The sequence below is a fragment of the Xenopus tropicalis genome, chromosome 2, assembly GCF_000004195.4.
Source record: "Xenopus tropicalis strain Nigerian chromosome 2, UCB_Xtro_10.0, whole genome shotgun sequence".
NCBI classification, from domain to species: domain Eukaryota; kingdom Metazoa; phylum Chordata; class Amphibia; order Anura; family Pipidae; genus Xenopus; species Xenopus tropicalis.
The window spans coordinates 118,489,386-118,501,856 of record NC_030678.2 but is presented as its reverse complement, the minus strand read 5'-3'; the positions used below and the strand labels follow the sequence as shown (position 1 = coordinate 118,501,856).

Sequence of the window (12,471 nt, the reverse complement as noted above, 5' to 3'; positions counted from 1 at the left end):
ATTTCCCACAACTGGAGAATGACTACACTGTCTGAGATATATATTTACATGAGGAGACAAATGTAAAGGACTTTAAATATCTATGGGTGCAATGTAATAAAAGGTGCAAAGTTACAGGTCTACGAACAGCAGCCAATCAACACCACTAATTTAGCCAAGATAAGGTTTACACCGTCTTGAAACCCAGGACCCATAAATGCACGGTGGGCTAACTCTGCACATGCATGGTGAACACGCATCAAAAATATTTTTAGGACAAAATATCCAAATACAAGTTTCATCAGAAAACTTTAAGATTTATTCCATTAGAAAATGTTTATGAACGGACTTCTAAGAAGTGGCACTCGGTCTTTACTGGCCAGTGCTTATTTTCTATCTCACTCTAGAACTTTTTTAATAAAGTATAAATCACATTTCCTATTATGTTAAGAAGTCAGTGGAGCGTCAAACTTTATCTCTCACTGCATCGAGAGGAATTCTTGCACTGAGACAAAAGCCTAGTGGGAGCTTATGAATATTCCACCATGCAGCCATATCCCTCCCATCATTAACTGTAATTGGAGCTGTATTCTATGAAGCCTTCTCTATGAAAGAAATACAGAAAACGCTGCAGAATGTTCCTCTCCCCTTCCCTTTCGTAATAACCATTTCTGAGAGCAGCACAAGCACGGCTGTAATTATTTTTTATATAGTGGCCTTTCAATATCTACCAGGAGCACTTTAGACCAGGGCGTCTTGATTTAATGAGCGCAGATTTCACAGGCCATGGCTGTCTTTGTAAAGTGCAGTTACTTGCCATCCTTGCCGATAGCAACGAAAAAGAAAAAAGAGAGACAATGACACAAGTACCTACCCAGGCCAGTGCCCAATACGCCTGAATTCTCTCAAAAAGATCAAATGGGTCTGGCAGTAATAAACTGTGTCTCTCCTTCTGCACTCAAGGCAGAGAAGGGAGGTGTTTCCCTGTTTAAACACAATATTCAGTTGAGAGATGAAAGAAAAAAAAATGTCTTATTGCCATAGTGATCTGGTGTCTCTCTTGCCTTCAAGACTTACATTATAGTCAGTGTCATCCTTCTAATTTATTATATGTAAACACATGCTAAAAAGCACTGCTGCAGTGTTCATTCCTGGTGCAGAATTTTAGCAGTGATCATTTCCAACTGTGTTTTGCTGAGTGGTGTGGTCTAAAATGTGCAGGGACAGACTAGAGATTTTTCAGTCACAAGGTCACACTAACAAACAAGCCACTTCCTTGGAAAGGGGCAGAAAATTATATTTTCAATGAGGAGCTTGTTCATCTGCAGCGAATGTCCTGGGATGTGAAAAGCATGCAGTATATTGCAGTGTTGGCTTCTTAAAACCCAGTCAGGCTTCTGTGTTTTATAGATTAGCGTGCAACCGTTATGCAGTGCTCCTTTTGGCTGCTTTTTTTTCCACCTAAATCCTTGCAGCAGTTTTAAATAAATCTAATGGAAAATGTAATATTCAGCAAGCTAAGCAACGTGGTACCTTAACTCAAAGGCAGGACAGGAGTCTTGAAAAATCTGAACCAAAAACACATCCTATTTGTAATTACTTTCCATTATATTTAATTTCCATAGCTTGTGCCTTAGCTGATTCATTTTCCTTAAAGGGGAAGTGTTCCTTTTAATATGTTATAGAATAAACTGTGTACTAAGCAACTCTCCATTTTTTGTAGAATTGTCCTAAAATGATTATCCTTCCTACTGAAACTTTAAATGCTATTTGGTTGTTAGGGTCACTGACCACAACAACCATAAAAAGAGTTTGACTATAAGCTTTCTTTTATTATAATATCAAAAGTGATGTCTGTTTGTTAGGGTTTTTTAGTCCTTTGCAACCAGTCAGTAAATATCAATTCTAAGCCTGAGAAATGCATATCAAATAATGGAAAAAGTATAAAATAGAATATGACTGGCTTTACCATACTAAAAGTTGATTTCAAGGTGAAATACTCCTTTAAACAGCTTAAATAACATGTAACCCACAGCAGGAGGCAAAAAGGTTTAAATAACCAATGGCACATGAATAAAATAGAGCATTCCATGTGCATATTTGCTTGGTAGGAAATGCACTATTGCATTAAATGTCGTGCCCTTCTGCAACTGGTATTGAACCATTTTATTCCTAATAAACACTGCCTTGTTTTCCTTATATTCCCTTTTGGAACAGTAATTAATCAGTCAGATTGTTTCGGTCTATAAACCATTTTCTCCACACATCATGTGTGCCCTTAGCAATTTAAACTGATCACTGAATTCTGTGGCCATCCAAGGCTCACGGTAAGAAAAAAGACACACGCTTGCTCTACTGGCACTAATTGCATCCAATGATATTAATGACCCAGTAATTGCTGTACAAGTGGCACTGAAGTGGAAAACATCATTTTGAGGCAGAGTTCATCTCTTGGTGGTGAGGTTTCACTTATGACTGAGTTAATGCCAGCTGACAGTTTGGAATATAACACTGGAGATGAGAAAATGCTCCACTCTCATGGTATAATAGCTTAGATGGAAGTGACGCCATTTGCTTTGGCCGAAGGGTGGCCTAATGGCAACCCCAATACTAAATCGCCATCAGACTGTGCCCTGACAATGAACCGCATTCCTTGAAGGGGAGCTGCACTATGCAACAGCAATCTAGTGCAATTTTCTACATGCTTAATTTAATGAAAGAATTTTAGCTGATGGGCTACATCAAAGGGTTCTCTCCATTCTACAGAGACCCAACCCACCACCATGACTGAAGGCTGCTGTAAAACTCCCTACAGCATATTTCCTTGGCTCATTTACTTAAAGATATAATATATGCGTATATGTGCAAGAATCTAATCATCTTTCAAGTTCTAAGTTGTTCTTATATTATAAATAAATTGGCTTGTGTTATTTATAGCATATTACATTTTCATACGCTAAAGCAAGCTCAGGCCAGGTAAGTGGCCAAGTAATCCATACATCTAGTTATCATATAGATTTACCAACACAATGATCAGATTTACAATATCTATCCACCTGACCCAGCTTACATGGTCAGACAAGGAAAGTAAAACACGGCGACTGAAGGACCAATCCAATATTTTCCCGCTGTGTGCTGTAAAATGCCCTCTACTATTCTGATATATTTTTCTCAAAATGGTGCCAGACACATGCAGAAAATATCACTATGTCGCAGCCTAAGGGTGGTAATAATTCAAGGCATATCCATGTTTTAATCAATTGTGGGGTCTGAATTGCCTTAAACAATTACAAAGAATAATATCCCATCCTGCAACTTTCTCATGCCTTGCCATGACTCATATTAGTGCCAATTTTTTATGACATGGCCTCAGATTAAAATAGTTCCCTTACATGCAGTCCTTGGTGACAAATGGCAATGGGATTCCATGCCACAGCAGCCTTGTAATTCTTAGGTAAGCTAAACCCATGTGCATAGCCAAGGTAATGGCTTGCAATATGAGTGAAGGTCATTAATCTTCTATATCCATATTCTCTTAAAAGATTTGTGTGGTCTGGGATGGATATCAAAATAGACCATGACTCCATTAGCAAGCATAAGCCTGAGGCATCAATACATATTTAAACACATGCGGGCCTCAACATTTTCAAAACATTATTCAGCCTATTGTATATTTATATTTCATTAATAGGAACTGAGTGGTATTCTGTGAAGTTAAAACATATATATATATATATATATCTCATCATTAATGGTAACATTAGAATAGGAATATTGTTACAAGCTTATGGGATATGAGTCAACTGTCCTGAAAGATGGATTAATGGTTTTACTAATATGCTAAGAATCTTCATGCACAGCCGAGTGCATGTGTATATGTATATCAAAAAAATTATAAATTATAAAAATAATAGCAAACTGAACAAATCTTATTAATTACTAACATGTGGCCTTAGAAGTGTTGTTGGACTATGTTGGACTAAAACTCCCATCATTACCTGACAGTCTGCCAGCTTTCTGCAACTTGTAGCTCAACAAAGCTAGAGGGTTGCAGTTTGGTCATCCCTGTTTTAGATCAGTTTTAATCTCACTGAAGTTTTGCATGGATAAAATCTGACCTAGCTGTCTGTGTCCGACCTAAGGTCAGCTTGTAGCCGCTGGTTAGGGAATTAGATTGTTTGCAGCAAAGCACATGAGCAATTAATTAGGATTTGTTACTTAAAAATGAAAGGGAGGGGGGGAAAGTCAGTACCAAGCGTACATATTTGAGTTTGTACATGTCAAAGTAAATGATCATCTAACTGTAAAGTAACTAATGAGGTCCGCATGCAAGTGGAAGGGTTTTAGCAGAGTGTTTCCTGAGGCATTTCTGTACCCACTTCGCAGGTCATAAAAGAGGTTAGCAAGCTGAAAAATGATTATATTTCTTGATAGTCTGGGTAGTACTTTTAAAACTCGTAGCAACTGGGCTTTGAGGTCTGAGGAATGAAAGTGAGTTTCTAAGTTTGGAGGCTTTGATCAGATCTCAGCCAGCAAAGCCATTAATGCAGCAAATAGCTGTGTATAGAATGTATATTTCATAGCTCCCGATGCCTTTTTTCACTTTAACTTAATTTCTTCACCTGGATACAATTCTGATACCGCTGCCTATTCCAGAAGGCCCTTCCATTAGATCCAGACACTTTTCAGTTGAAATGGATTTCATATGTCAGTATTTTTCTCAGTGTGTGAGAAGTACTATATTTATTTAAAAAAAAAAAAACTCCTGTGGATCAAGCGGATATAGCATACCACTCCCTGCTATCTCCAAAGAACAGGGCAACCCACTGGCCCCAGATATATGCATCAGAAAAAAGTATTAACTCACAATGGCCCATATATTTACCTCTTTTCTGGGATGGGCCTGCAAATATTGTGTTTATATTGTATTGTGTTTATAGAAAGGGGATATGGTATTGGTGACCAACTATATAAGTGCACAGTGCTGTCTAACCTACAGCCTCCCCACATCCACCGATTGTTGAAAGTTGTATGAAGATGTTGTGTTTCAATAAGAATTGAGGGGCTTGCATAACAAAAAATGGGGCCCCACAGACAATATTTTGCCTCTGGCCCCCAAACACCAAGGTTTCAGCTCAAGTAACCAGTTAATGTTGAATGCTTAAAGTTCAGCAAAACAAGCAAACATTGAAATTAATCCTATGAGAACTATTCAGGTGAACACACCCCTTAAATACAGAGCCTTAATCGTACCAGAACTTAAAACCTCACCAGAGGCATAAAAAGAAAATAAATGAGGCTATACGTACATATGATGTAATAGTCTTTGTCTCTTTGGAATTCCAGTCCCCAGAGATTTGGGCTAAACTCTTGAAACTTGATAGTAAATTTCACATCCTGATCTGGCTTAGCACAGTTGAGCAAAGGTGTTTTGTCTTTTATACTGCAGCTGTCCGCTTGCTCTTTATCCACCAAGTAGATTTTATAATACTCATATTGGCTTGTAGATTTGGAGTCCACTTTTGGGCAAATGATGTCCAGTTTATCTCCTATCTTTGGGTACAGGATCAGCCCTTGTCCAGGAAGAAACCTATAATAAAAATACACATTGTAAGTTACTCAAGTAAAACAGTTCAACTATGGATTTTATGACAGTCAAACATAATGAAAATGGAGTGTGACAGATTTAGGACATGTTTACCATGAAGGAATGTTTATAGGAAATGGTCAGTCAGTAGCTCCCATATGTTGAGCGGTAGTACTGGTAATCCTCAATTGCCACTACTGGCTAATGAAGGATAATGGGAATTGTACTAAACACCAACAGGGTTATGGTGGTTAGCAATAACACAGATCATGATGCTAGAACTGGGAAAGTTGTATTTTCATCCATACTCAAACAAATTTATATCATCCCCTAGGACAGAAACTATCTGAAGTCCAGAAGGCACATTTACGCTTATGGCAGGATTTTAAGCAAATTATTTTTTTTAATTAAGGCTCTTTTTCAACTGTAAAAGACATTGATCCACAGCAGGATCTTGGAGAATGCACAACATTAATTCACTTAAAGAATTATCACAAAGTGGAAGACAAAAGATGAAAGCAAAGACACAACTGGCAGGTGACTGGACGACAGAGGAAAAAAACAGGTACTTACTCATTGCACCCAATCTTATTAAATGAATCAATTTATTGAGGCAATCCAGGTTTTATTTATTTTACAAGCAAGTTGCCATTAAAGAAGGTAGTATATAAATGTCACAGTTCGCATTTAATCAATTTCTAACTTGACAGTTCAGAATTGTTTCATTCCTACAGCCTACACAAGACCTTTTTTAATTGCAACCCATGGCCTAAGCTATTCTTAAAATGGATATCTACCCTGTTTCTTAGTAGGCATTATCTTATATTCATGCTGCCGCAAAGGGGCAGTAGATTAGGAGAGCATAGTTATTTGTGCAGTAATTATTCCCCCATATATTTTCTTTAATGGGTGGGTAATGTCATCTTGCTTTTGCACTTTCCATAAATGCCAGAAGAAAGGTTACCTCTAGTGGTCAAATGGATATATGCAGAGCAGGGCATTCTCTGGACACTGCCATTTTACTATACTGTATGGAGAATTAAAGCAATAATCATTGCTTAGAATACTGTACATTTTCCCAGTAAAAAAAAAAAAACGACGGAAAATGCTAAGCATGGTAAATGTAAAATTCATACCCTTAGCACCTTTCACATACAGATTTCTATTAATAACCTTGTCAAGTCTTTACATTGCTTATGTCTATTTTGAACCAGGAAAATCATCTTCTTAATGCATGGATTGCCATGACAAGCAAAAGATTCAGGCACCAAGGACTTTACACTGTATCATAAAACACATGGAGCCCTCAAAGCTGTGCTTAACAGTATGCTAAGGGTATAAATATGCACAGAAACACGCAACTGCACACTGTTGCATAACTCATTTTATATAAAATTGACAACTATGATTTCTTAAATTTCGCTTATTTATAAAGCGCCCAACATTTTTCACAATATGGTACAACAGGGGAATAATGCAACACAAGATATTGCAATTTACAAGTGCAAATCCCTATAAACTATTAACAATCTTACAAAGCTAGTCGCAGAACTAATTTAAAAATGTTACCTATGCGGCATATTTATAAAAGTGCACATTGACATACACCAGGCATGGGCATTTTAATACCATGGTCTGCCATGTAAAACCATCTTTTTATAGCCGAGTGTAAAAATTCTGGCATAAATAGTAAGTATAAAAAAAGATGCATAAAAACATTAGGTTCTGCTGCTTTTTTTTTACACAGTAATTTAAATCACTTTATATGCCTGAAACTTTTTGCAGCCTGAATGTGTTTGATAAGGCATTATGTGTTATTCTGGCTTAACAAAATACACACATGTAAAATACATACATAATACATAATATAAACAATACAACAAATTACATACATGTAATTTCATGTAATCTAATTACGGTGCATAATAGTAATTTATGTGTGCTTTAATTGTGCAATATGGCTTTTAAAATTCTGTTGCTAACTTTTTCCATGTCAGGGTCCCTTTGATCTTGTACCGTGTTGTCTGTAAACACAGGCATAGATCAAAGGGTTGCCCTGATCCATTGAATCTACTGTTTCGCTATGGTGGTACTTTTATGTCAAAGCTGAAGGTTTTTTAGTATGTGCACTAAAAAGGGTTAAAATATCCTTTTGGGGTGAAATGAGGAAGCAAGTTGGACACACTTTTTTTCCAAGGTGTCAACAATGAATTTTCTTCTTACGGGGAATTAGGGCTTTGTTTACCTTGGTAAACCAAATACATATTTTACACTAATCTCAGTTACAGAGCTAAGCAGTTTTTGCATAAACAGTTTACAGTAACAGTTTATGTTTTACAAGGGCCTATAGGGAGTATATATTTCATAGTCCATAAATGCTTCCTTCCATACAATGACACAAACTACTACAGATAATGTTAAACCCGACCTGTAACTTTCTCTAGGACATGTGCCATGTAAAATGAGCCCCTTGACCTGCTCGAAACACAATACAGGCACAGCCATTTATCTGTTATGCTATGGTAACTCAATAACTGAAAGTTGCATGTCCTTTCATGTGAGTGCAGGTTGTTTTAAGCATTACTAGCCATTTAATTGTAAACAGAAAGTGGTTGGAATAGCCACAACATTAGCAGCACGCAGATAAGTGGTTCTTTCTAGCCTGGATGCTTACTGCAATAAGTCCTTAAGCCTACTGAACAGAGAAGCATCCCTGGATCCAAGCTTCTCTATGTATTGCTTAAGGCGGTATGCCTGGGGGAAATCGAAACAGGAGTATTCTAATCAACATCTTTTGCAAAGCAGAAACATTAAACACAGCACTTAGAAACCTCTACTCATTTGTAAGCAGCCATGCCTGCAGACTCATTAAAATATTAAAGGCTAAAAACAAAGCTTAAAGTCAGAAATCCCTACAAATTTAACTCAAGAAGACCACGGTTATGTTTATTAATTGAAAGATCAGGTTCAGGCCTGTTGTCAGCAGAACAGCCATGTTTGACCTGGAAAAATATAAATAACAGTCAGGTATATTTTATTGTCTTTGTCATATGCTAACAAAGAAAGCGTCATAATAAACAGGCTCTCTCATCATACCTGCATTTATACACATGTACTGTACGTGGAAGATGCCTATGAATAGACATCTATCATTGAAATGCAAGGAGAAATTGAGCTGCAAACAGTGGGACAGATCACAAACTTTACAAGCATGCCACACACACTGGCCATAATGTGCCCCTACTGTTTACAATAGCTTGAGATGATGGTTGTTAGCCACAAGTAGATTACCAACACACTTTTGTGATATAAAATTAAACGATTCCCTTAATGTGTACCTTCCTTCCAAACAACTGCTATTCTTTCAAATGTTTTCTATGACTGCAAGCCTTTTCCATTTACCTTACCTCAAAAACTCCAGAATGCTTTTCATGGCTATACAGAGTATATTTCTCTGCACAGCTCAGTAAATGCCAACTTTGCATGTATCAGTTTAACAAATAGCACAATACAATCTATTCAACATCAAATGCAGTCTCATTCCCAGTATGACTAGGTTTTGTTTTTACACATAAACATAAAGAGTATTAATATTCTAAAATAATAAACTTACATTTCATTGGATGACCATAGAGTTTGGCCAATCAGTGGTACTAGTTACTCAATCAGTGGTACTAGTTACTCACACTAATGCCAAGTTTTGGAAGGGGAGTAACCCCTTTGCAGCAACATATATGATATTAACATTCCTTAGTCATAATATGGCCCCAATCAACTCAAGGGTGGGGATTATAATGAAGGAACCTCCCAACTGATAACCGAACTGACTAATATATTTGCATTTCTCTATCAGGTAAAATTATAGAGGTTAAATACAAACATGAATGCAGTAAGTGAGCCAAGATATAATAAAATATGCAAAGAGGTCAACAGCTCAGTGATGCCCCCTTAGGATTTGGAATCAATGCATTTGAAGGCTGTTAGCCTCCTCTCATGGGTGGACAAATACTAAAAATACTGCAGAGAAAGGTTTGCTTTTAATATTCTAGAAAGTTCTTTTATTTGCCCAACTTCCAACTGCAGGAAGGAAGGGAAGTAGTAGCTCACAAAATATGCAAAGGTGCTGAGTATAACATTCTAGTAAAAAGGTTATTTAATAGCATTTGGTTCACATATTAAAAATAAATATATAAAAACAAAAACTGGCAGTAACAAGAAAATGTTTTCCCCACTGAATACAGAAGGCAGGCAACAAACCAGTCGAGTGAGTTCCTCTGTGACTTGTTCCAGCACATTGCTGTGAAGTCTGGAGGTAATAAAGTTACAATCTAATATCCTCTTATTTACTAAATGGTAAATTATGCTGACATAGGTAGTGGGGGCTGATTTTTGCCTTGGTGACCTCAAATTCTATTTGACAAAAGAATATGCTGCTGGGTAGGGTATTATTTGATCCTTAATCAATTTCCCTCAACCATCTCACAATTACTATGGAGGAAAAAATAATATCACATTTCACAGCCTACAGCAATGCACAATTGAACTTCAGCTCATATGTAAGCGGACTCCCTTTGATATATTTATTGCTGTTAACCCATACCTGTAGACCCTTTGCAGAGCCAAATAAAACTGGGTTCCAACCCACTAAAATTGATAAACTAATTCCTCTTACATTAAGGTGGATTAAAAGGGAAAGTAAACCCTATGTTTCAATAGTATTTATTATCAATATAACACAAATGCATAAAATATTTTTCCCTGTATATTTGCATTAATACATAAATGTGATTATCATCTCCTTGGCAGATATTTTCTCTGTAGTAAACAACAACAGCCCTCCAAATGGTTATAAATATATTGCTTTTTAGGGACAAATATATAAGCAATATGATATTAGCAAATGTGTATAGATGCAAATGTAATGGGCACACTGAGGACTAATTTCCCATATTTTACTAGTGATATATGAAAATATAAAAAACATATAAAACCGTATTGTATATTTTTTCCTTTAAACCTTATTTCTATAAAAATGTCATGCAGTAATTTGTGCTGTTTTTCTCCTGACAGACACAAATGCCAATCCCCCTTCCCATTCTTTATTTAGAGATCTGTAACCTTTAGTATGTAAGCTATAACAGGAAGCAAAAACCTACAGAGATGGATTCGCCAGTCTGCTGAAAAAACAAGCATGCTACATTATACAGTACATTATATACTTTAGCAAACTAACTCCTATCCAGACAGTATAATGTTTTATTTCAGGATACATTGTAAACAAGAAGTAATGCTCAAATCATATTATTCATTACTACTTTATTGTATGCCATATTTGAAGAATGGGGTCCTTGGAACTAAAGGTTTAGTGGCTTTTGGCGGATGCTGGGAATTACAGCTGCAATTTAAGTAAAGCAGTGCTCTCACTAATGATAATAATATTAATGATAAAACATGACCTTGGGAGGAAAAAATGCCTCTTGGTGTCTGATGAGGAATAACTGAATGAAACTATCAGTGCCTCTAACAGAACATACTGGAATGTTTTCTTTGGTTAACCAAGACCAGCTGGCACCTGTTAAACAACTGGCTGTACGTAAACACCATAAATCAAAAGATAAAATTTACTGACAGAAGAGGAGGAACAGAATAGTATATCATTTGGCTTCACCAAACTGCCTAATCAGAAGCCCTAATCAGTTCTCCACCCAATATTACACTGGGGTTAGCTGTCAATTCCACCCCAAATTACATACCCTGGTTCCCAGAATCCCTGCTTTAGCAGACTGGTAGAGGGAGGTGCCTGTCGTATTGGTGTTCAAGCAAGGCGTTGGTCAAACAAACAATGACACAGCCTTTTAAAGCTAATTTCACATTTCATCTATTACCTGAGACTTGGAGAGCATTTTTCTTATATACAAATCATACATCTGTGTTGCCCCCTTTTGAATACATAAACACAGTCTTGACATGCTCTGCCTATGGCAAATTGTATGACAGCCATTAGTATACAAATGCATATGAGGTATGTTAAGTTGCATGAAAGAAATATAATGATGGCTGCAGGAATATAAATAAAGACAGGGGCCACAACTTTTTAACCGTACACTTTTGCAATCTGCCCCCCTTTTCTTCTACATAAATGTAGGGGAGATTGTGTTTCTGACTATTTTTCTAATACGTTTTGCTTTACCAGAAAATGCGCTGTTTGGCTTAACCCTGCATTTGAACATTGTCCCCATAAAAGATAATTATATAGCATTATCGGACTAATAACTGGGGCATTGATAATCAGGGCATTAAGTATTACAGTGTGTAAAAGCCTTGTGTCAAGAAAATATTTGGCACCCTTTACACCCAAAGAAACACTACAATTCTACAGGACATATTTATTAAAATGTAAGTTTAGCACTTGATACATAAAAACTCGCCAAATGTTCTATTTATTCCTATGGCATTTTTAGAAGAATATTCATCAAATTGTGAACTCTTACTTTCACCCATATGCTTCTAAAAATTCCATAGGAATGAATAGAATGTGGGAGAGTTTTTATGCATTAAGCCCTAAACTCACATTTTGATAAATCTGCCCCCAAGAGTAAGCTTGTAATTGTATGAAGGTGTAATTCACATACAGCTGCAACAAACCAAAGTCCATTGTTATGGCTATAAGCCATCTGTAATGCCCTGAAACCCTAGTATCTGAAGCAAAATAAAGCACTTTTTAGAAAAATATCATTACATTGCTCATTTATAACCTCACAACATAATTACATTTAACCACAAAGCCTAATTAATACTATTCAGATTCACTTGATATAAAGATGATGTGAAAATGGGTGTATAAAAAGATCACAAAAGGTCACAAAAATAAGGTATAAACGTATAAAGTGCACTTTCTTAGTCTA

General features: G+C 36.5%; 1 protein-coding gene across 1 annotated transcript in view; it reads right to left on the bottom strand.

The window, feature by feature from the left end:
- The window catches only part of efnb2 (ephrin B2), a 33,741-nt gene that overhangs the window by 10,607 nt on the left and 10,663 nt on the right, over nucleotides 1-12,471 (bottom strand). Inside the window, 1 exon segment of the mRNA NM_001100239.1 lies at nucleotides 5,289-5,569. Coding sequence (NP_001093709.1) covers nucleotides 5,289-5,569 — 281 coding nt within the window.